This window comes from Grampus griseus, assembly GCF_964374135.1.
Source record: "Grampus griseus genome assembly, chromosome: 8".
NCBI lineage: Eukaryota > Metazoa > Chordata > Mammalia > Artiodactyla > Delphinidae > Grampus > Grampus griseus.
In genome coordinates, this window is record NC_139002.1 from 8,994,737 (window position 1) to 9,021,246 (window position 26,510).

Here is a 26,510-nt window from a genome sequence, read left to right on the forward strand (position 1 = left end):
TTCAAAATAGAATTTATTTCTGTAATAAAGAATTAAAATATAGCTGTGAAAGTAGAAAATAATATAGAAAAATATTTAAAATGTGCAACAGTAATTTTGAGTAAAGGTAGTTAAGCACTAGAGGTTATGCTCAACTTCTACTTGAAAGACCAATCATATATATTATTACCTACACCAGAAAAAACATACCTACTTGCAATTTTAATTAATAATTATAATTCAAAAACAGGTTTACACACCTGGTCAGGCCCTTTTAAAAATATAAGTATAAATCTTGGGGATATATTTTTTGAAGCTGGCTTCACTTCACAGACAGATAAATCTACTGTCCCAAAATCACAAGGTTGTTTTTACTAATTCATCCATGTAATCAAGCCAAAGTGGAGGAAATATGTACTTTTTGGATGAAATCTAATGTTTTGGTAAAAATGGAACAAGAGTATCATTTTTCATTATGTTGGTATAAAAGCTGGTAAGCTCATGTATCCCCAGAGCTTGGTTTCCACCAGGTGGGTCTCAAATTCAGACACTAAATGCAGATGAAGAAATATCTAGTGAATTCTATCTATCCCTTCCCCAAAGTTTTACTTACAATTAAGATATAGGTATTATTTGTATGAAGAACATACAAAAAGAATTGGAAACTGTTTGGCTAGAGGGAAGACAACTCTTCAGGGACTACTGTTTGCAGTTTGCAGAACAGGATAATCTTCTCTAGGAAGAATAATGTCCACATAGCAGCACTATATTCACCAGGAATCCCAGAGCCAGTGGATCTATCATGTAGCAGGAAGCCAAACCTTCTGGCTGCTCACAACATCACTCAGCTTCCCTTTAATCTTCAGGAAGTGTCTCTTGAATTCCAATCCATCACCCTATATTAGGAATAATATCCAAAACTAATGTCAAAAAAACAAGAAAAAGAGACTATGCCATAAAATCAAACTTTCTTTAGGGGTAAGTAGAGACAAACATCCATGGATATGTTCAGATACAGTTATCTTCCAGTCCTCTTATGAATACAAAATATCTTGGTAGAAGAAATGGCTACCTAAATAATTCTGACTTGACTTTGGGCCCATCACTGCTCCCACCACCCTGGGACCAGAGAGCAGAAACAATGGCATCCTGTCCATTTCAAGGGTTGGTATCTCTGTACCTATGTCATTGTTTTTCATAGGTGTTTATAAACTAAAAATAAGCTACATAACTATGCTTTAAGTCCTGCCACAACAGAGCCAGTGATTCAGTTATGAGAAGGGTTTCTCTACACTAGGATCTTAATTTAATTCCATACCAAGCATCTGGACAATAGCACTGCAGCAAATCTCCAACGTAAAGAATGTGACCAACTCCTCCAACCTCATTTAGAGCCACATACAATCTTTCGGTAAACAGAGAATATGCTCTTTTGGTCTTATATGTCAAGGGCTTTAAAACTGTAACCTCAGAACCAATAATTTCTAAAGAAAGAATCAGAAATGTGAACAAAACTCCATGTATATGAGTATTAATCATAGAGTAGCTTGTAACAAACAGATAAAGGTTCATTAATTATAATGTACAAACATTTGGACAAATCATAATTTTTATGAAAAAATATTAAATACAAATTCAATAAGAAAAAGCTTAGAATGCTACAAAATATTAAGGGTAATTATTTTAAGGACAAAAATAATTTAGGACTATTTTTATTTTTTTATTTGTTATTTATTTACACATTCTACAAAAAACAAAAACTTTTATAATAAGGAAAAAGTCATTTGAAAAAACTGTTTTAGAATAGCTAATGACAAGAACAAATGTTCATAATATTAAATTTAAAAAACCAGTTACCATATATTTATAAATATAATGCCATTAAAAAAAAATCTACACATAAGAGTAATTCCATAGAGGATATATTATAAGTAATAGTAAGGTTACTGTAATACAATATCAAAAATAAATCTGTATTCTCTTTGGATGACAAAATTAAAGTTGATTCTTATCTTCTTTATACTTTTTTGTGTTTTTAAAATTTCTAAAATGAACACGTAATACTTATTTAAAAATAGCAAAACAAAGTTTTTTCTTTTAAAAAGTGTTCTATTCTACATACCTTAGAAAGCCGGAAGTCGACCAAGATCTTCTCATCCATTTCTACCAAATTCACTTTGAAAATGAGTTTATTGTTTCTTCTATCAGTTGTTGATACAGTAACCTAAGACAATGAAAATAAGGTCAAACCAGATGTGTGGGCAGAAAATACTCTAAATAAAAACTATAATCTTAGTTCAGTGATACTACTGGGATAAAAATTTGAGAGACGCTTTTATAACAGGAGCTGTGCCAGCTGAAAATCCCACTCCTTCTAGGACTTTCCTCTCCCAATGGGTATGTGTGTGTCCAACCAGACCGACCTGTAAACAGGACGCAGCTCCGTTATCGGGGATTGAGTCTATGTGAACTCTTAGCAACAAAATAAATTTAGTATTTTACCAAGATACAACCAAAAGAGGAAACAATTGAAGAGAATAAAAACGAGGGACTTCCCTGGTGGTCCAGTGGTTAAAACTCCATGCTTCTAATGCAGGGGGTGTGGGTTTGTTCCCTGGTCGGGGAACTAAGATCCCATGTGTCATGCAGCATGGCCAAAAAATGAAAAAAAAAAAAAGAAAGAGAGAGAGAGAGAGAATAAAAGCAGACTGAGAGGAAAAACAAGATTATTAAAACATAAAGAAAAAGAGAGGCCAGATTTGTGGGTAAAAAGCTATAGTGGCAATCAGAAGATGGTGAAGGTCTTAAGAGGCCTTTCAACTTCCACTTTCAGTGTTTTAGAAGCTCAGGCTAGAAGAGTGACATGGAAAGAAAGGCCAGGCCAACAGCCAGCACCAAGACCCCAAATGTGGATGAGGCTGGCCTGGACCAAAGAAAAGCCGTCAACTCCAGCTGGATGAATGAGCCCAAGCAAGATCAGCAGGTTTGCCTAGTTGAGCCCAGCGCAAATTACAACAACATTTTTAATAATTCTCACCTCAAGAAATGACTATTAAAGAAACACAGGTGTACCACAACGGTGCAACACTGGAACAACATTATGTTCTGGGAAAACACAAGACACTCAGCACATCTGAAGTAGGTTATTAAACTTCAAAGACAAAGAAAATTTTCCAAAGATTCAGGCAGAAAGAATTAATTGAGGAGTAATGTTGGTAAAAATGGGAGATTAGGAAAATTCAAAAGCCCATTAACTCCACAAAAGCAATGAAAAATCTGGCAAAAACTGTCAGAATCAACTTTTTCAGAACACTGAAAACTAACGAAAAGCTTGCAGCAACACAGGGGCACTCATACAAAACAGACGAGCTTTCTCACGTTGTAACCACCTTATTCCCAACTCCCACTCCTCAGCTCAGTAGTAGCCTTGAAAATAACCATCCACATTCCAGGTCCAGGTACAAATGCAAGAATAAACCTCATTCATAAACTGTCTTAAGCTGTTCTACCTTCCTGGAAGACCTGCTCAACACACTTGTCTTTATTTTGCCTGCCTAACTACACAGGACTTGTGTTAAAGTTGCCACCTGGGGAGCATCTGTCAAAAGTACCTACAGGCAAATGCTTTAACCCTTGCTTACTGGGGTAATGCAGAACAGTTGGGACAAACAGATTACCTAAAAAGCCTGAAAGGAAAGGTTTAGGAGTGAGATGTTTTTGAGGGATAAGAGTTCTGAAAATCTCTCACATATTCCTGGGACTGTAAAGCCTATATTTATGCCCAGGGCACTGTACATGCTCAAGAAAGGTCTGAGAAGGCTCTAAGCTCTGCCTCTGGCTGACCATGAGGCACCACACAAGCAGGAAGTGAAGGCTAACGCAGAGCTGTAAATTGCCTGGCTGGGTATTGACGGCATGCCCCAATACGCACATAGAACCCCTCCCCTCTGCAAAAACTAGCTTTTGGTTCCAGGAATTTAATGTTTAATCATTACCTGACCATTGAGCTAACAGAACAAAGATTTCAGAGATCACACACAACAAAGAAAACAGACACTATAATATTTGATCAGAAATGTCACTAAACAATCAAAAACTACATCAATTGTCAATGATAACAAACCCTGGGAAGAGGGGAAAATCTATTTCCAGGGTTGTCACATTATAATATTCAAAATGTCCAGTTTTCAATAAAAAAGGATAAAGCATACAGAAAAATGAGAAAATATGGCCCCCACACAGGAAAAAAGAAGTCAGTAGAGAATGTTCCTAAAGAACAGAAAGAAGAATGAAGAAAAATGAACAGAGTCTAAGAGACCTGTGGGACATCATCAAGTGTATCAGAATATGCACAATGTGAGTCCCAGAGAGAGAGGAGAGAATGGGGCAGAATGAAGATTTGAAAAAATAATGGCCAAAAACTTCCCAAATTTGATGAAAAACAATCCCATCCAGGAAGCTGAATGAACTTCAACTAGGATAAAATGAAAGAGATCCACACCAAGATACATCATATTCAAACTGTTGAAAGACAGTGACGAGAGAATCTTGAAAGCAGCAAGAGAAAGTGACACATCATGCGCAGAGACCCTCAATAATATTAACAGCTGATTTCTCATCAGAAACCACGGAAGCCAGAAGGCAGTGGAATGACACAAAGAGCTAAAAGGAAAAAACTGTCAAGAAGTCCATATCTGGCAAAACTATCCATCATAAATGAAGAAATGAAGACATTCATAATTAAAATTTGATAGAGTTTGAAACTACCAGACCTGCCCAAAAAAGAAAGAGTAGGTAGGGGCTTCCCTGGTGGCTCAGTGGTTGAGAGTCCACCTGCCGATGCAGGGGACATGGGTTCGTGCCCCAGTCTGGGAAGATCCCACATGCTGTGGAGCGGCTAGGCCTGTGAGCCATGGCTGCTAAGGCTATGCGTCAGGAGCCGGGGCTCCGCAATGGGAGAGGCCACAACAGTGAGAGGCCCGCGTACCGCAAAAAAAAAAAAAAAAGAAAGAAAGAGTAACGGAAGTCCTTCAGGCTGAAATGAAAGAATGCTAGATAGCAACTCAAATCCACATGGAGAAATAAAAAATATTGGTAAAGGTAATTTACATAGATAAATACAAATGACAATAATAATCAATTTTGTTGTTTGTAACATCTATTTTTTCCCTACCTGATTTAAAAAGACAGACACATAAAGCAATAATTATAAATCCATGTTGTTGGGTACACAATGCAAACTATAATCAAAACAGAACTAAAGTGGTATACTAACATCAAACAAAAGACTAACAAAAATTTTTGCAAGAGACAAATAAGGACATTATATAATGTTAAGATGATCAAGAAAATATAGCAATTATAATCATATATTTATCTAGAATCCAAACTCCAAAATTTATGAGGCAAAAACTAACAGAGTTAAAGTAAGAAATAGAATTCAGCAATAACAGCTGGAGAGTACAACATTCCACCCTCAATAATGGATACAAAAATTAGACAAAGATAAACAAAGAAATAGGGCTTTCCTGGTGGTGCGGTGGTTAAGAATCTGCCTGCCAATGCAGGGGACATGGGTTCAAGCCCTGGTCTGGGAAGATCCCACATGCCACGGAGCAACTAAGCCCATGCGCCACAACTACTGAACCTGCGCTCTAGAGCCTGTGAGCCACAACTACTGAACCCGCATGCCACAACTACTGAAGCCCACATGCCTAGAGCCCGTGCTCCACAAAAGAGAAGCCACCACAATGAGAATCCTGTGCACCTCAACAAAGAGTAGCCCCCACTCGCCACAGCTGGGGAAAGCCTGCGCACAGCAACGAAGACCCAACACAGCCAAAAATAAATTAATTTAAAAAATAAATTAAAAAAAAAAGAAAAACAAAGAAAGAAAAGACATGAACAACACTATAATGCAACTAGACCTAACAAATATGCCTAGAACACCTCACCCAACAACAGAATCTACATTCTTCTCAATCACACCTGGAACATTCTCCAGTATAGACCATATGTTAGGCAACAAAACAAGTCTCAATAAATTTTAGATAATTAAAATAATACTAAATATCTTCTCTGACCACAATGGAATGCAATCAGAAACCAACAACAGAAAGGATTTTGAAAAATTCACAAATATGTGGAAATGAAACAGCATACCTAAATAATCAAAAAGGAAATCACAAGGGAAATTAGAAAATACTTTGCTATGAAAAAAACTGAAAACTCAAAATATGAAAACTTATGGGAAGCAGCAAAAGCAGTGCCCAGACATACATTTATACCTATAAGAACTTACACTAAAAAAGAATGATATCCAATCAACAACTTAGCCTTCCACCTTAAAAACTAGGAAAAAAAAAAGAGCAAGGTAAATCCAAAAGAAGGAAATGATAAACAGTAAGGAGAAGAGAGAGATAAATTGGCAAACCTTTAGCAGACTAACCAAAAAAAAAAGAAAAAAAAAGATTCAAATTACTAAAATCAGGAATAAAAGGATGTTACTACAAACTTTACAGAATCTAAAAGGACTATAATACTACAAAAAATGGTATGCCAACAAATTGGATAACCAAGATGAAATGGACAAACTCCTAGAAACACACAAACTCCCACAAATGACTCAAGAGGAAATAGATCTATAACAAGTGAAGACATTGAGTCAGCAATCAAAAAATTTCCAACAAAGGAAAGCCCAGGACCAGATAGCTTCACTGGGAATTCTACCAAACTTTTGAAGAATTAATATCAATCCTTCTTAAACTCTTCAAAAAATAGAAGAGAAGGGAATACTTCCTAACTTGTGCTACGAGGTCAGTATTACCCTGATACCAAAGCCAGACATCACAAGAAAACTACAGATCAAATCCTTTATGAACACAAAAAAAATTTTCAACAAATACTAGCAAACTGAATCTATCGAACACACTAAAAGAATTATGCACCACGATCAAGTGGGATTTATCTCAGGAATGCAAGATGGCTCAAAATACAAAAATCAGGGCTTCCCTGGTGGCACAGTGGTTGAGAGTCCGCCTGCCGATGCAGGGGACACGGGTTCGTGCCCCAGTCCAGGAAGATCCCACATGCTGCGGAGCGGCTGGGCCCGTGAGCCATGGTCCCTGAGCCTGTGCGTCCAGGACCTGTGCTCCACAGTGGGAGAGCCCACAACAGTGAGAGGCCCGCGTACCAAAAAAAAAAAACAAAAAACCCCAAAAAATCAATTAATGTAATATACCTTATTAACAAAGGAGAAAAGTTTAGCCAAAAAGTAGATACATCCCAGATGTCCATCAATGGATAAATGGATAAACAAAATGTAGTCTATCCACACGATGGACTATCATTCACCCATTGAAAGGAATAAAGTATTAATAAATGGTACAACATGAATTAACCTTGAAAATATTATGTTAAGTAAAAGAAGACAAACACAAAGGGTCACATACTATACAATTCCATTTATATGAAATGTCCAGAATAGGCAGTTCACAGAAAGTATATTAGTGGTTGCCAGGGAGGAAGGTATGAGGAATGACTGCCAATTGGTACGGAGTTCATTTGGGGGGCAGTGGAAGGTTCTAGATTTAAATGGTGATAGTTGCATAATCTTGTGAATATACTTAAAACTACTAAATTGTACCCTTTAAAATGGTTAAAGTGATAATTTTTATAGCATATGAGTTTTATCTCAATAAATCTACCTAAAAAAAAAAGAGTGTATTATCTATACAAATGAGAGGAAAATCAGGCTGGCCTCAGATTTCTGCACAATCATATTTTTCCCTAACTTTTAATTTTGAAAGCTTACAAATCTACAGAAAAACTGGAAGAATTGTGCAATAAATAACCACAAACCCTTTATTGGTCTTATCAACCTAGATAGCATGTTTACTTTTCTTTTTTTATGTGATTGTCTTTTTTTTTTAGCTTTTAAACTAAGTTATCAACGGCACACACTTCACTATGTGCCTCCTGCAAAGACATTCTCCTACAAACCACAATATTATCATCACACCAAAAATCTGACACTGATTCAAAAACATTATCTAATATAAAACCCATATTCAAATTTCCCCAACTGTTCCAATAACATCCTTTATAGCTTTTTTTCTTTAAATCCACAATCTAGTGAAATATCATGCATTGCATTATTTATCAGGCCTCTTTGGTCTCCTTTAACACAAAATATTCCTCTTTTTGTTTTTCATGATATTAAGATTTGTGAAAAGCCTAAAGACAGGTTAGAATGTCAATGTTATAAAAATGCTACAATAACATAAACAACAAAAATTGGTAGATGGGAGCAGGGAGATGGAGGAAATATGGGATTGTTCATGGATCCATCTTTCATAGAAGGGAGTTGATTGTTAACTGTTACAATTTAAGTATAGTACATAGTTTTAAAGAAAATGACTTGAGTCTCTTAGTGCCTTTAATAACCTTAAAGAAGTCTTTTAAGAAATATTATTTCTTAAGATAAAGAACATTTTACTTAAATTTCTTCAGTTTCAACTGTTTCTTTTTCAAATTAAACTAATTATATTTTTAAAATATACTGACAATGATAGTTTTTTATTCAAATATTTAAATTTTTCTTCAGGAAAAAAATATAACGAAAATCAATGAAACATACCTGATTCATACAACTTTTCTTCCACTGATAGCCCAATTTCTCACAAGTCTCTTTCAGGCATTGGTAAGATTTGTCAGCATCCAATTTGGTAAAAAATCGTGTCATTCTTTTGACCAGGCGCTGCCAGGGGTTCTACATGTCAAACAGAGGAAAGCTGAATAAATCATCAGATTTATCACCAAAAGCAGTCATATCATAGCTATTTGGTCTGAAAATTTTTTTCTCTGACTTAAGATTCTTATACATCAGAGTCTCCCCTAGGAATTCCCTGCTGGTCCAGTGGTTAGGACCCTGCGCTTCCACTGCAGGGGGCATGGGTTTTATCCCTGGTCAGGGAATTAAGATCCCATGTGCCATGATGTGGCCAAAAAAACAAACAAAAAACAAAAAAATCTGTATCAAGTTTTAATATTATATTTCTTAGATTTATATATTAGAAGGAAAAAAAAGACTTTAAGACAATAAAAAATAAAGGGCTGCCATTATTTATTTGAAAAACTTTACCTGTGAGGATCCTGGGGTGCCGAGCAACTGACTGTTCAGAAGCATATGATCAGGACATGTGGGCTGGGAAAAACTGATCCCTTGTACCAGTTTATCAATGTATGAAGGGCTGGTGTCCCATAAGGAAAGACCTGTCCGTGGTTCTGGCTGAGAAGTGGAGTACTTCACATTTTCTTCACTGCAGCATTAAGATATGGAGAAAAGTATATCTTTAAATAAAATTCATCAGGCCTTTCTTATATCACATTACCATTCTCACACTGAAAAACATATTCATCGTAAGAAAACAATATATACTTGTATTATTTTTCATGGGGACTATTATATCCAACAACTACTTGATTTTTTTATTAATCAGTCTTACCTAGAAGCACTGTTTACTGGAGAGAAGTCCAAATTCGACTGAATATGCTTAGAGAATCCGCCAGGAGACTCTGATACACCACCTGAAGTGACTCGGGGCCTCTTTGCCCCTAAAAAAGAAAACATAAATACAAACGCTTTCAAGTTTTCTATGCAGATATTTTTTAATTAACCCAGCTGACAACTTGAAGAAGTAAAACCATATCTAAATTCATTTATTTAACACAAAATACTTATACGACAAATAGTGGCTCTTCCGACATGATTTTATGAGAAACGTGGTCGTTAGGAACTTAGTGGGACTCACTTGCCCAATTGTATAAACTACACATTTCATAAATCCTGACCTCTAAGTATGTTCCAAGTGCAGGCCATAATTTTAATGGTACCATTTATAGTAACAGAATAATGGTCGATGAAGACTGAGAGACCCAGCTAAGGCATCAAAAATTTTTAAAATAAAAAATAATTTGTGATGATGACAATGAACATTATGAATCTGCTCTACCCAATCTTCTTTGCTCCTCTAGAAAAGCTTTACCTAAAATAATCATTATATAGAATATGATGCTACTATAAATTCATGGCTACTACCCTCAGCTGGATCCTCAACCTGGACAGTTAGTCCTACGTTTCTCTAGTCAGTTTCCTCTCCCTTTCCACAATGATTCTTTCAAAACTTCTATACTCCTGTCAGATTAACCAAGACCACCCTCCAGGACCTCATTACTTAGCATATGATACCATCTCCCATTTCACAAAGAAAATAAAGTCACTGGAAACTCCCTCAACTTGCCACTACCAAATCTGCTAACTTACTTGCATTCCTACCCATCCTCTCCCCTTCCATCCTCCCATCAAATGTCCATCCCTCTACTTGTAGTTGAGCCCATACCCTCCTTTCTCCTCAGGGACCTTGATGCTCTTTTATTCCCTCTCTCTTAGACTTTGAGCCTCTTCCTCTCAACTGGATCTACCCCCAAACCATTTAAACACGCTTAAGTTTAACCAACCTTTTTATTTATTAATCCATTCATTCAAATATTTTATTAAGCCTACTATGTTATCAGGCAGTAAGATGGGAGAAATGGCATGTTGTTATGCTGATAAGAAAGATCCAGTAAAGAGGGAAGAGTTAATAATGAAGCAGACTGAATAAGCAAAAGAGAACTGCATCTAGTGCTCAAGAGAAAGGGCTGGTTTATACCTGGAGCAATTTAGCCACAGCAAAGGGAGAAAGCAGAGTATACGAGCACAGAGGCAGTTAATCAGGTGGGTAGAGATGGTGGTAGGAGTTTGTGGGAATTCCTTTGTTATTGCTTCTGTTTCCCAGCGAAATAGGAAGCATTGTCACCAACTGAGAGTGAGGATGGAGAAGTTGAAGAGAAAATGAAAGGTATAAAAATGTGATTTAGGAGAGTAGCGTTGTGAAAGAAGTGGGGAAATGCATTATGATTGCCTGGAAGGATTAAGGGCCCACTTGAGATCAGTGATCTTGAATTTAAAGCAGACAGTGCTGCATATTTTTCTCCAGCTGCAATCAGCTGTGGAGGTATAAGTGTAGAGTAGGTACAAAACAGGATTAAACTTAGGTTAAGTAGACTTGCTCAGTAAGTATGAGTAGACTTTCTCAGTAAGTATGATGAAGAGAGAATGGGCAATGGACTTCCCTGGTGGCACAGTGGTTAAGAATCCATCTGCCAATGCAGGGGACACGGGTTCAAGCCCTGGTTTGGGAAGATCCCACATGCCGCAAAGCAACTAAGCCCGTGCGCCACAACTATTGAACCTGTGCTCTAGAGCCCGCGAGCCACAACTGCTGAGCCCACGTACCACAACTCCTGAAGCCCATGTGCCTAGAGCCCATGCTCCGCAACAAGAGAAGCCACCGCAATGAGAAGCCTGCACACCTCAATGAAGAGTAGCCTCCACTCGCTGCAACTAGAGAAAGCCCGTGCACAGCAAAGACCCAACACAGCCAAAAATAAGTCAATAAAATAAATAATTTTTTTTTTAAAGTGAGAATGGGCAAGGAAGCTGAAGATAAATGTAAAGAAGTCATAACAGTGACTAACCTTGGGATTTAAAATAGTGAGGATGGAACTTGGGACCGAGAAGAGGGCAGATAAAAGATAGTGAAAAGGTAGTAGAATTGATGGACTGCAAGTCCAGGTGGGATCAAAGTGTTGCTGGAGTCAGGGTACTAGAGAGGGGAAACCAGAAAAAAATATACTGGTGGTCCAAGCAGGATGCTTGAAGACAAGATCGCTAGAGGAGAGAAAGTCAAGGAAATGTGAGGTGATGACAGAGGAAGGACCATCTAAATGAATATTTAAATTACCAAGAACCATGACAAAAATTACGTTAAGAGCTGCGTTGGAGAGAGTGACAATGTGGCAGGAATTTTAATTTGAGGTTCAGAAGGTGATTATTACGAGGGAATAGTGGGTGGTGGAGTCTGATAATAGGATTCAAAATGAAGGGCAGAGGAATATGAAGAAAGAACAAGGAGGATGCCTGCTCCACTCCCAGATCAAGGGTATGAGGGTGCAGGAAAGAAAACACCTACCACCTGAGAAGAAGCAATGTCCTGAGAAGAAGCAATGTCCTCAGGGGAGAGCTGGATTTCAATTAGAATAAGGTGAAAGGTTAAAGAAATATTCAGGGAAGAGTTAAAAATTCCTCATTCATCTCTAGCTATTGTTCTCTCTCAGCCAAACTTCTTTACTGAGCTGTCTACACTCTGCTTAACTCTCTTTTACACTAGAATCCCTGTACAATAGAGTTTATTCTTTTTTTTTTTTTTTTTTTTGCAGTATGCGGGCCTCTCACTGTTGTGGCCTCTCCCATTGCGGAGCACAGGCTCTGGACGCGCGTGGCATCTTCCCAGACCGGGGCACGAACCCGTGTTCCCTGCATTGGCAGGCGGACTCTCAACCACTGCGCCACCAGAGAAGCCCTAGAGTTCATTCTTAACTCTCCACCAAAACTGTTCCTGCCAAGATCATGAATAACTGCTGTATCATGGAATCCACAGGACAGATTTACTCCACATTCTTCTGATGTCCCATCTCTCTGGCTACTTTTCTCTGGCCTCTGCCCATCACTTAAACACTGGCATTCCTTAAAATTTCATATACTCAATTTAATTTACTACCACAGTTTAAATCACCATCTATTTACAGAAAGCACCTAAATCGACATCTCCAGCTTAGCCCTGTTTCCTGAGTTACACACATGCATGCACACAAGCACACGCACACACACACACACTCCTATGAGACAGTTTTACTTAACTTCTCAAATTCAAATAAAATGTCCAAAATCGAATAAAATTTCCCTGCAAATCTGTTTTTCCTTTTGAGTTACATCCAAGTAAATGGTTTCACCATTTACACAGCTGTTCAAACCAGAAAGGAGACATACTTTGACTCCTCACTCTCCTTCATTTTCCACATATAAACAATCACCAGTATTATCAACTCTAGTTCTTAAATTTCTCTGGAATCAACTTCTTCTTTCCAATCCCACTATCACTAACCTAGTCCAGCCTACCATCTTCTCACATCTAGGATCAAAAACAGTGAAAAAAAGTAGCTAGAAAGATCTTTCAAAACCAAACACATAAGCATGTCATTTCCTTGCTTAAAGTCTCTCAAAAGGTTTTCCCAACAGCCTTCGGTTAAAGCCCAAGATCTTTAACGTGGCTTACAAGGTCTTCCACGGTTTGGCTGCTATCTACTTTTCCAACCTCATCTCAAACCTCTCTCTCTCTCTCTCCCCTTCTCCATTCACTTACTTTCTCAGCAAACATTTACTGAATGCCTGTGATGGACCACACACTATGCTAAGCACAGGTGATGCAATGATGAACAAGCCAGACATGGTCCATGCCATACTGGCCTTCTCTCCAGTTCCTCAAATGCACTACTTTCTAACCTCCAAGACATCCCAGATGCCGCTTCCATGTTCAGAATCTGCCACTCATCTTGTTACTACTCTTCTGGCTAGCTCCCCTTTAATCTTCAAATCTTAGATTTAACGTGATTTCCTCAGCAAGATAAGTGTTCTTTGTCACTTAAGACTTGGTCAAATTCTTAGCTGTAGTACCCTGACTTTCCACTTTATAATTATTAATGAGCTTAAAATTATTTTTTCTATTTCTGGTTTTTGTACTAGACATTATAATCTTCATGAGGACAGAGACCACAGCTCTTTTGTGTTGTTGACTTATACTGACTTTACAAGTACCTTTTTTTCACAGAAAAAAAAATACTTGTATTTTAAGGATATATTACCTTTCTTGAGTGGTTTGTTGTACCATCTATCTTTTTTGATGTCTGGGATGGTAATCCTTACTGATGGATTCTCAACTAGGATTTTATGCAGCAGAGCTGAAAACAAAACATTAAGACAACATTTATAAAAGACTCAAATAGACTAGAAAAGCCTACAGCTTGTGGTGTAGAACACACATCCTCTATTGCTTTCCTTATGTCCAAATATTATTTCTGGGGAAGAGAAAGAATAAAGCTACTGAATTTTTGCTTTAATTTCATGCATTCTTTGCTACTGTCTATATCTCTGAATATTCTTCCCAGAGCTGACTCTCAGTTGTTTGCAAATAAATAGAACAAGAGCTAGGTGGAAATGTTTCTCTTCACTTGATATTTATACAACGATAGCAAAAAAAAAACCCCTTTTATCCATTTTCAATACCAAACTTCACTGTTCCAATATGTCATATTAAGTCCTCGTTCACACAATTTTACAAGGGAAATTTACTTTCCAATAACTTTTTAAAAAATATTTATTTATTTGGCTACGCTGGGTCTTAGTTGCGACACATGGGATCTTTGCTGCTGCACACGGGATCTTCACTGCTGCATGCGGGATCTTTAGTTGCGGCATGTGAACTCTTAGTTGCAGCATGCATGTGGGATCTAGTTCCCTGACCAGCGATCAAACCCAGGCCCCCTGCATTGTAAGCACAGAGTCTTAGCCACTGGACCACCAGGGAAGTCCCTCCAATAACTTTTGAAGAGACAGTAATAAAAGCAACCATCATCCTAAGGTACCTTAATTGTATTGATAAAGAATTCATTCATCTCCCAACACCAAAATAATTTTCTAATGGACTGAAGATTTAAATGAAAAAAATAAAGCCTTAAAAACATAAATGAAAACATAGGTAACTTTTTTCTAATGCTGAGGGTAGAAACATGATGATATAGTCAGAAACCACAAAGGACAGGTACTAGATTCAAATAAATAAAAATATAAAACTTCTGGGGACTTCCCTCGTGGTCCTGTGGGTAAGACTCCATGCTCCAACACAGGGAACCCAGGTTTGATCCCCGGTCAGGGAACGAGATCCGCATGCATGCCACAACTAAGAGTTCACATGCTGCAACTAAGAAGCCCACATGCCGCAACTAAGACCCAGTGCAGCCTAAATAAGTAAGTAAATAAATAAATAACTACTTTTAAAAAAAAAGTTAAGTTTAAAAAATATATATAAAACTTCTACATGTCAAAATAGCATAAACAAAATAAAAATACATGACAAATTGTCAAAAATATTTGTAACGAATGCAAAGATCTAATGACATTAATATGTTTTTCAAAAACCTCATATAAAGTAAAAAGAAAACCTCCTACCAAAAATGAGCAAACTAGACACGTTCACAAAAACAGACTAAAAGCTAATAAATATACAATGAATATACAACTTCATTGGTACTAAATTTAAAATAAAAATAAAAAACAGAGGGGCTTCCCTGGTGGCGCAGTGGTTGAGAGTCCGCCTGCCGATGCAGGGGACACAGGTTCGTGCCCCGGTCTGGGAAGATCCCACATGCCGCGGAGCGGCTGGGCCCGTGAGCCATGGCCGCTGAGCCTGCGCGTCCGGAGCCTGTGCTCCACGACGGGAGAGGCCACAACAGTGAGAGGCCCACGTACCGCAAAAAAAAAAAAACAGAATACAGTTCTTATATGTAGGCCTATTAGATTAGTCAAAAAAAAAAAAGTTTAAGGGACTTCCTTGGCAGTCCAGTGGTTAAGACTCCGCACTCTTCCACTGCAGGGGGCACGGGTTCCATCCCTGGTCAGGGAACTAAGATCCTTCATCCCGCACAGCATGGCCAAAAAAAAAAAGTTTAAATGTAAACTAGTTAGACTGTGATGAAATGGTACAAACTTTCCAGAAAACAATTTGGCAAAGTAAATAATAATAATTAAAAACTGTATACATCTTTGACCCTGCAATTCCACTTCTGGGGTTTTACTTTAATTAAATAATTTAAAGGTATGTGCAAAGATTAAGTTATTTGGATGATCATCATATCTCTTTCACAGCAGTGAAAAATTAGAAAAAATCCTGAATCTCTAAAAAGGTGAACTGGATAAGTATAGTAAGCCATGTCCATATAGCAGAATACCATCACAGTCTTTAAAAACAGTGATGTAGACCTACAATTATAGTCATGAAAAAATGTTCACAAAGCATTAACACACAAAAAAATACTGGTTACAAAATAACATGTATAGTGGGATGTCATTTTTTATGAAAACACACATACTTATAAATAATATACATATATAACAAACACATAGTTTTTACTACAAAATATAGAAGCACATATCAAAACATTAAAAAAAGCTATTCCATGGGAGGGAGGGAGACGCAAGAGGGAAGAGATATGGGAACATATGTATATGTATAACTGATTCACTTTGTTATAAAGCAGAAACTAACACACCATTGTAAAGCAATTATACTCCAATAAAGATGTTAAAAAAAAAAAATAAAGAAGCTCTTCCTGAGTGCTGGGATTATAGGGTTGGATTTTACAATTTTTTAATTTATTATTCTTCTACTTCATCTGTAAAGATCATGGATTATTTACATAATGATTTAAAAGTTAAAAAGAAAAAAAATGTAAGAAAAAAATTCAAATAGCACTAGGCTTCATTACCCAAGAAATCAGTACTTTACATCAAAATAACCCAGTTACCTAGAGGAGCAGAATCGATTTTTTTCCAAGGGTTGAGGTATGTTTTTTTTTCTTTCCAATCACAATATTCCTGACAACTATCACTAGGCTGGTCCCACGGCAATTCTGAAAAAGAAACAAGTCCCAGTTTTCTGAGTGTTCAAATAATTATACAATTTTAAGGGAAAATAATCAATGACACAAATCCAGTAAAAGTTTCCTCCAAATTAATTTAATATGGTTTCCAAACTAAGGATGCCAACTCTAAGAAATTTTAGAGGCACTTCTAAGATAGATAGTCCACTTCCTGCCTTACTCTCTTCCAAAAGTATTCACATGAATTTTAAAAGAGAGAGCTACTGTGATATTTCATTTAATAGCTATACATACTTCATTTTTAAAAACCTTTGGGATTAAAAGTTCCAAATTAGTTATAAATAAGTTAATATTAAAATACTATCACATAAATATGGATCCCCTTGATTCATTTCATTTATTTTGGTATAAGAAACCTGGCTTTCCTAAGGACTGGAATTTTATCATGATTAAAAAACTCAAAGCTGCTGCATAGCACAGGGAGATCAGCTTTGTGACGACCTAGAGCGGTGGGATAGGGAGGGTGGGAGAAAGGCTCAAGAGGGAGAGGATATGGGGATATATGGATACATATAGCTGATTCACTTTGTTGTACAGCAGAAACATACACAACATTGCAAAGCAATTATAATACTCCAATAAAGATGAAAAAAAAATTACGCAGAAAAATAAATAAATAAAAAGCTCTTACCTCCAGCCAACATTGCAGTAAGTACTATTCCACAGGACCAAACATCAACTGGTTCTGCATGAAATTCTTTTCTCTTTAGAAGTTCTGGAGCAACATACGGTAAAGTACCACACATCTTGTTCAATAAACGCTCTCGATTATTATGCCGAAACACTGTTGCCAAACCAAAGTCAGAGATTTTGAGGTTATCTAAACCAAAGGAAAAGAGGATGGCGCTGGATAAAAATGTTTTGTAAATAGATATACTTAAAAAAAAAAAAAAAAGATATACTTAAAGGAGTTGAGTTGTATTGGAAAACCACTGGTGTTATGACCAAAAAGAAATTTTAAAAAAGAAGAAATTAAAGACATTATCATATAGTTAAAACTAGAAAAAGGCCTCATGGCTTCTATTAACTTAAGACAAATATTGTCAATACACAAACAGTATGGACCAGATTAAAGAAAGATCCTGGAGTCAAAAGGGCCTTCTAGAAAAGAGCACTCCAGACTTAAACACTGAAAAGAGAGCCATGCCCTCATCGGGTTGTGCAGAGGGCAGGAGGGAGACATCAATAACATACTAGGCACAACTTTTCCAGCAGTGGACAAACCCAGCTGGCTGGACCAAAACTAAAGACCCACAAACCACCAGAACTTCTTGTCAAGGTGGCTAAGTTTAGAAAAGGAGGACGAACTCTGTACAGAAAACAAACCAGAAGAGCAAATTTCCACTCTAACTTCCCGTCTTCAGCACACACAAGCTATCGGCAGAACTTTCACCTTAACTACACTTAGTGAATATCTACCGTAACTGAGTGACACTGTGCTAGCCATGTAGGTAGATAAATTACTGAAGACTAACAATAACAACTGCTGTCGAGGTTATGAAAATATAGAACATTACAAGATCTTACAGAAAGGGAATCTAACCTAGTCTTCAGAGATAGGGGAGACTCCCCTATTCTTAGGTATCAACTGGTAAAACTTTTTTAGAAAGCAATCTGGCAAAAGATGCCAAAATTTGAAATACTCCTGCTCTTTGAACTAGGAATTCCCACTTCTAGGACCATACCCACAAAAATACTTCCACAAATTCACAAACACAAGGATATCCATACCATAACAATAGTTTGTAAATAACCTAAATGTCCCTCAATAGAGAAATGATTAAATCTTGTAGTACACATGTACAATGAGATTATGTAGGTAACAAAAAACAAACAAAAAAACACAAGGTATATCTACATGTACTGACATGGAATCAGGTATAAATGGAAAAAACGGCAAGTGCCATAATAAATCTTCATTGTAACATGACCTAATTTTTATATTGGCCTGTGCATTAATTTATAGAATAGTCATCATCACCTTATATTTTTTTAAAGCTAGAAACAACTTAAATGTTCCAAAACAGGGGACTGATTCTTTAAAAATCAATTACATCCACCCAATGTAATATGTAAGCCACTGATGTTTACTTCTATGACTTGGGAGGTGGCTACTGTAATTATCCTTTTAACAGCTATATATGACACAATCTTGACAAATGACTGAGATTAAGAGTTCCAAGTTACCTATAAGCAATAATCACTGAAAATACTAACGGATGACCACAGCATTCCTTAGAGTCTGTAGTTTCACTATGTCTGTGACATAATACTTAGAGAACTGTATATAATAAATTTTAAATTGAGGAGTGTGGTTACTTCTGAGAAAAAGAAAGGGGCACACATTTGGAAGGAATACAGAGGAGGACGTCAACTATATTGATAATGTTGTATTTCTTTTTTAAAAAATATTATTATTGAATAGAAACAAAAGATTATTTATATAATATGCAAGATATGAAAAATCATTATAATCAACATCCACTCACCTAACACCTAGTTTAAGTACACTCTATTTTCTTTGAAACCTCCTATAAATCCTTCCCTTTCCTAACTGCAATCCTTCCTTTCTAGAAGATTTTATGTAGCTTGAAACCTATTTAATAAAAAAAGGACTTAATTTGTATATGAGGAATGGGAAGAATTGATTATAATACCATCAAAGCTATTAGTATTCAAAAAGTAACGGACATAGAATGAAAAATAGAAGCAGAGGGAAGTCTCCCAGCTTGTGCTCTCATTTCTTGGGATTCATCAACAGACCATTCTACAGTTCCTTTTCCCAATACACCAAATTTTTTGAATATCTACAATTTTGCTACATACTTTATGGAACAACTTGCAGAAGGCTAAATAACCAAAGAAGGGTCTTAGGTAGCTAGGTTAGTAGATGGGTTAATAAAAAGCTACCTAAAAGATATTAACCAAAATATTAACACTGGTTATAACTGACTGGTGAATTTCTGGTGATTTTTTACTTTCTTTTTTATACTTTTGATCTTATTTCATGATTACTTTTATCTTTATAAAGAGAAAACAGTATTTTTAGTTTGGGAACAAAGTTTTCACATTCCAGATATTACATACTCACATCTCCATTATTTATATAAGCTGGTTTAATTTATCCCCTTGTATGAAGGTCAATTATAGAGTTCAGAAAGAGGTAGAAGGCGGCTGATAAGAACATACACTGGTACTTATGATGGGGCACGATAATGCCAGAAACACTAAACCTCAGGGTTGGACAAGATGTGAAAATTACTTTGGTCCAACCAGCCAAGCAATGTTTAAATTCCCTTTACAATATCCCTGATAATTAATAATCCAGTGTTTGAATCTCCTGTTAAAAACCTACTACAGGGACTTCCCTGGTGGCGCAGTGATCAAGAATCCGCCCGCCAATGCAGAGGACATGGGTTTGATCCCTGGTCCGGGAAGATCCCACATGCTGCAGAGCAACTAAGCCCGTGCGCCACAATTACTAAACCTGAGCTCTAGAGCCCATGAGCCACAAGTGCTGAGCCCACGTGCCACAACTACTGAAGCCCACGTGCCTAGAGCCCATGCTCCGCAACAAGAGAAGCCACCGCAATGAGAAGCCCGTACACCACAACGAAGAGTAGTCCCTGCTCGCCGCAACCAGAGAAAGCCCATGCTCAGCAATGGAGACCCAACGCAGCCAAAAATAAATTAATTAAATTAAAAAAAAAAAAACCTACAACAAAGCAACCTATTAAGTTCTGGGGCAGATCCATTAATGAGGGTCATCTTTGTACTAATCCAAATTGCCTCCACATAGTTTTCACCCACATACTGTGAAGAACTGTATTTAACAATTAGCAAATTTCCCTTGAGTTCCTCAATTATGCCTTATTTTACATAGTTTCTAGCCCTTTCAGCATTCTGGTCACTCACCTATAAAAGTACTTCGGTAGTCTGCATGCCTTTCACAGTACTGTCCCAAACACCTATTATTCCCGCCATGGCCTTGCAGAGAAGTGCTGGACTGCTGCCTTCCTCATTCTCACCTTATCACCTTAATTTTCCAATGATCAAATTACATGGGTGACTAATATGAAGTCTGCTGCCTAGTAAGTCTTTTTAAACCTTCTTTGCTGCCAAAGACATGCCATTAAACTGTACTTATTTTGTTAGTTTTTTTCAATCCAAATACTGAATTGAGTAACGGATCCAGTATGTGTTAAATCTGACCCACCTCTCTGGTCTGCTAAATTCATTCATCTAATAAACATTGTTGAAAACCTACTATTTGCCAGGCACTATTCTAACACATTAAACAAAACAGACAAAAATCACTGCCTCATATGCAGTGGATATTTGTCACCTTTTTCGATCCTGATTCTATAAGCTAACACTAACACTATCCATCCCTCTCAGTTTTTATGACATCCATAAAATATAACTAAAAGCCCTGCATCTTTATCCAAGTCATAAATTAAAAAGAACAAATACGTCAAGGCTAAGGTCCAGGGTATTTCAATTTCATATTTTTTGCCCTGAAATTTCGGTAATGGAAAGCCTTGATCCTGCCTTTGTATGGCTGTACTAAAATGATTAGGTAGCAGCAACAAAATGCTAAACTTACCCCTTTCATCCAATAGGAGATTTTCTGGCTTAATATCCCTGTGAGTTATTCCAATACCATGCAGATAAACCTAAAAGAGAAGCAGAGGAAAGCATACCAGAATAGGGTAACTTACTTCACTAAGACTAATTTTAAGTAAAAGTTAGAGACAACTGTACCTACCACCCCTGCCATGAGTTGATGGAAGAACCTCTGAGCATCTTGTTCAGGCATGCCTATGTCTGGCTCTATAAGAATTAGTTACGAAAGTTAGTTCACCAGGTAAATATAATCAGTCATCAACCACACAGTCTCCTAATTCGAAAGTTAAACATTTGTGATTGTACTTTAGCAAAGAGAATCTAATGCTAACAATGAAAAGATTCTGGAGTCCACTAGTACATATAGTACTTAATAACTCACATTTCCCCATGTGTTAAGTGGCAAAAATAAATTAACATCACAGGAAAAGTACAGAGAAATAACAAACTATCACCCAAATCAAGAATGAAAGCCATACCTTGAAAGCCTCTACTTATACTAACCATGATTTATTTGGTATCTTTCAAATTCTCCCCTAATTTCTTCTAAATCCTATGCCAATAGGATTGTAATTGCCGAAGTGGAAGCCTACACAAATCTAAGTTGATTTCACTAAATACTTAACAACAAATTTAAACTTCATATAATTTCTCGCACTACTACAAAACCATGAATTCCTGTGAAGTTACTTCAGGAAATAGTTTTATTAAGAAAGGTTCTATTGTCAGTTATCTTTTTATATTTTTATCTCCCTCATTAACTTTTGATTTCTTTTATTCTCAACTTTTCTGAGATAGATACTGAAGATTCTAATAATCACTTTTTAACTGCTAATACAATAGCTCTAAATAATAAATTTAGATCCACAGAATATATTTTATGTACTTCTTACTGTTCTTTAATATCAAGACTTTGAATCTACACAGAAAATTTAAGCAGCAAGCACAGATTTTACTTAATATATATAAAGCAATCATAGAAAATTCTCAATTTCACTTATGTAACAACTTGCTATTATTTTGGATTTGTAAATGTATGCAATGATTTCATGAGACTAGAATGTCTACAAAGAAAAAAAACTTTTTCTGCATATGCATACATCACACTTATGATTCTTCACCATGAGACCACAGTTTACCATTCTTAAACTCTACATAATAGCAATCCCACCCCAAATCACTTATACAACTTGGGAAAAAAGTTTCTTTGATGAGTCTACATATGTATCCAGTGTTTACATAAGTTGCAAAAACAAGAAAATTTACTCCAATTCACTATTGCATAAGCAAGTCTGAATGGACAATGAAGAAGCAGCAGTCCCAAGATTAAAAAACAAATTTAAAAACTTATTTAGCATAAGAATTATCTTCAATCTTTTCCATACCTATTCTATCAAAAAGTTCTCCCCCACTACAGTACTCCAGAAATAGATACTGGATATTGCCTTCTCTCCTGTGACCATAGAATTTCACTACATTCTCATGATTTAACATTTTATTGATACAAATCTCTTTCTTAATATTTTCTGGACAGTCTATGGCACGCTTCATGTCCACAATCTTCACTGCAACTGCTTCTTCAGTTCTTCTATTCACAGCAAGTTGAACTCTAAAAAGAAAAAGGAAGAGTTATAATATTCCAGACATTTGAATTATATTTCTTTTAAAACTTCAAAAGGCTAAACATAACTCATCCAAAACTATTTTACCTTTATTAGTTTCTCCACCTGGGAGAAACCATGGGAATGGTTTATGCCATGTTCTCAACAGATACTACTCCTTTCTGAAATGTGAAGTATGATAGCTAGTGTTCCAAAGAAGTCATTATGCTGTACATCCAAGTCATTTAATAAATTCTTAATAAACTAAAATGGGATAATAGCAATTCTAGGCCACATCACATATACGCATGCTCTATTCACTTAACTTGTTTTTCTTCCACTTTTACTGAGCTATAGTTGACATAAAGCACTGAAACGATTATCACTAGTGAACAACCATCATTTCATATAGATACAAAATTTTAAAAATCGAAAAAATACATATTTTCCCTTGTGATGAGAACTTAGTATTGACTCTTTTAACTTTCATATATAACATACAGCAGTGATAATTATATTTATCATGTTGTACATTACATCCTTAGTACTTATTTATCTTTTAACTGGAAGTTTGTACCTTTGGACCGCCTTCATCCAACTTCCCCTCCCCTACACCCTGCTTCTGGTAACCACAAATCTGATCTCTTTTTCTATGAGTTTGTTTGTTTGTTTTTGAAGCATAATTGACCTACAACACTATGTTAGTTCCTGTTACAACATAGTGACTCGATATTTCTATACATTTCAAAATGACCACGATAAGTCTAGTTAGGGTATGTCGCCTTACAAAGATATTACATAGTTCTTGACTATACTCCCCACACTGTACATTTCATACCAGAGACTCATTTATTTTGCAACTGGAAGTTTGTACCACAGGTATTTCTCTCCTCCCCAGCACCATCCTCCCCTCTGGCAACTACCTGTTTGTTCTCTGCATCTAACTCTGTTTCTCTTTGTCGTTTGTTCATGTTTAGTTTTTTAGATTCACCCTATTAAGTGAAATCACGCAGTGTTTGTCTTTCTCTGTCTGACTTATTTAAACTTAGCATAATACCCTCTAGGTCCATCCATGATGTCCCAAACGGCAAGATTTCATTCTTGCTCTATTCATTTAATTGTAATAACATTACCTAGCATTTATTAATCCGATGCTATATGTGTCTACAGTAACTGTTCTAAGTACTTGTGGGATATGCCATTTTACAGAGGCACACGAGGACATTAAGAAGCCTGCCTAAGAACACAAAACAATGACCAGCAACGTGACTCCAGAGTCTGTTCATTTGCTCATTGAACCACTATGTTTGAACCCCAGGAAGGAGTATGTGGGAGCAGAAACTGACTTCAGAAGTCTCCTCTAGCTCTTTAGGAAGAGAATGTTTTTGTTTTGTTTTGTTTTTAAAAGGAAGAAAAAAAAATAACCCTTACAAAAGATTGTGTAGCTTCAGTTCCCCAAAGTTTTAGATTTCAAATGCAAAGATCTGTTCTCCAAAATAACCAACTTGTACTCAAAGGAGACAACAGAAAACTAAAGCAAGTGTGAAGTCGGGGTAAAAGGACTCAAACTCACTCTCCATAGGCACCTTCTCCCAGGGTTTGCACCAAGTCCCAGTCTTCCACAAAGGGCACTGCCATGACTCCACTAAGTCCCGCGGCTGTAAAAGCAGGAACCCAGAAAAGACGGTGGCTGAGGACACGCTTCAATCATCTGTAAAGCCGCTGGGCTCCGCCTCTTGCCGTGATTCTTCAAGGTGAATCACAGCTCCTGGTTTCCCCTTACACCTCATCCATATTTTACCCAAGTCTTTAAAGCACAAGCAAGTATTCTAAACTCTGGCATTTCGTTGGTAACTCACAAGCCCCGTTCCCACGCAAAGCGAAGGCTGAAACGCCGCCTTCCAGGCGGCCGAGGAAACGTACCAGTGGCGCGGAGGAGTTGGGGGACCAGTGCTTTACGGTGGGGGACCGGGGAAGGGGGTGAGAGGTGAAGCGTCGGGCTAGAGTAAGGGGATGTGGGCTAGCAGAGGAGGAAATAATCGCTACGAGGACCGCAGCCGCTCCTCCCGACCCGCTCACTCCCAGTTCCCACCCACGCCCCGTCCCCAAGGCCAGGAGGAGCTCGGGGCGGAGCCAAAATGCCCCAAGAAGCGGAAGGAAGGGCTGGGTGACACGCGGACGGCTGGGGCCCAAACCTCGGGTGCTCTCGGCCTGCAGAGGAAGTCTTCTCTCCAGTCCCTGTACAACGGGGTCCGCCTGGCACCCCACTCCTCCACCCTCCGAAACCGCCCCTCCGCAGGAGTCTCTCCGATCCTCTAGGCTCGGCGCTGAGAACTTTCTCTCGCTGTGCCCCTCCTAAATCATGTAGCCCCCGAACTCCGGCTCCAGGAACTTTTCCCCCTCTACCGGCCGCCCTTCCTCACCAGGCCGTCCTTTGCCCGCCACCACAGGAATCCAAATGCGGGGCTTTTCCCGCCAAAACTTGCTGGCGTCACATTGTCGCAAACGCACGCTCCCTTGCCGGAAAGCAAGGAGGCGCGCGTTCCTGGGCCGGCTGCTCTGCAGATTGGGCCGGCCAGGGCCTGGCGCCTGTATTCCCCGCAGGCTCACGCTGGCCGGGGCCGGGTTACTTTCAAACCAGGAGGAGATCCTGGCTGAAGAGGTTTAAGAACTGCCGAGTGCATCGGTGTGAATGACCCCCGGGCCCAAACGCGAAGTGGGACCCGGCGTGTGACCTCGGCCGGCTGGCTGGCCGCCCGTCCCCGCGCTCCCGGGGAGAGCACCACTGCGGGGCTAGCTACCGCCGCCCCGGACCCCCGAGCATCTCGCCCCGCTGCCTGGCAGGGTAGCGAGGATCACACTCCGTAAGTGCTGTCTCTGTAACTTTAAAGCGCGGCCCAGATAAAACTGGAGCCGAGAAGCCAGGGACAGCTGTTGAGCATTGATCCTGTTTAGAATGAAAGGAACTTTGTGATAGGAGCGAGAAGCATCAAATACTGGCTGCACTGTAATGGGGGGTGGGAAGGCATCGGGATGAAGAAAGCTACTCCTCTGTAGCTGGAGGTAATGTCAGGATAACCAGTTTTAACCATGTCTCGTCCGAACAGGCACCAAAACAATACCTCCACTCAACCTTTTTGAAGGAAGTTCAACTGCGTAGCTTAGTTCTACCTGCTCTCTCTTTAATGTGTAAGAAACGGGCAGGTAGAAGCAAAAACGCTGCATTTTACAATGCAAATTTTAAAAGCAGAATAACCAGTTTAGGTGCGAAAGTAAATTCTGAAAAAGGGACTGGCTAGAGAAAACAATGTGGAAAAACTGAAATAGATACTCCCTCTCAACAGTAAACTAGACTGGGAACTCAAGGCGCAGGCAAGATCATCTATTCTCCAATTCTTAAAACTGGGCCACATACAATAAGCATAACTAGCTCTTGATTGTGATACTGGTAAAATAAGTGTAAAATATATTACACAAAAATGCATACATTTGTTTAAAAGACAAAAAACAAGACCAGAACACTTCGAAATGCTTATGTGAGAAGTTTTTAACCGTGACATCACTGTTTAGGTTTCGTGTAATAAAGTAAGTTTTCCAGATCGTTTACTCCATTTTCTCTAGTTTCTGCACTGCATGCTGCAAACAAAG

The 26,510-nt window shown here is 37.9% G+C and overlaps 1 protein-coding gene across 2 annotated transcripts; it reads right to left on the minus strand.

The window, feature by feature from the left end:
• CHEK1 (checkpoint kinase 1) lies at nucleotides 1-24,539 on the minus strand. 2 transcript variants are annotated; one of them, XM_082660461.1, is made up of 12 exons: nucleotides 24,436-24,539; nucleotides 22,647-22,870; nucleotides 21,404-21,468; nucleotides 21,242-21,311; nucleotides 17,267-17,455; nucleotides 16,501-16,605; nucleotides 13,783-13,878; nucleotides 9,486-9,594; nucleotides 9,122-9,299; nucleotides 8,618-8,749; nucleotides 2,102-2,203; nucleotides 1-875 (listed from the first exon to the last, which is right to left on the minus strand). In XM_082660461.1, exons 1-12 carry the CDS (start codon nucleotides 24,498-24,500, stop codon nucleotides 780-782), a joined length of 1,431 nt encoding a protein of 476 aa, XP_082516587.1. In that variant the 5' UTR covers nucleotides 24,501-24,539; the 3' UTR covers nucleotides 1-779. The 2 variants fall into 2 exon arrangements, with proteins under 2 accessions (XP_082516587.1, XP_082516586.1); XM_082660460.1 differs by lacking the exon at nucleotides 2,102-2,203 and having other exon boundaries at nucleotides 24,436-24,534.
• Nucleotides 24,540-26,510: the final 1,971 nt, after the last annotated feature.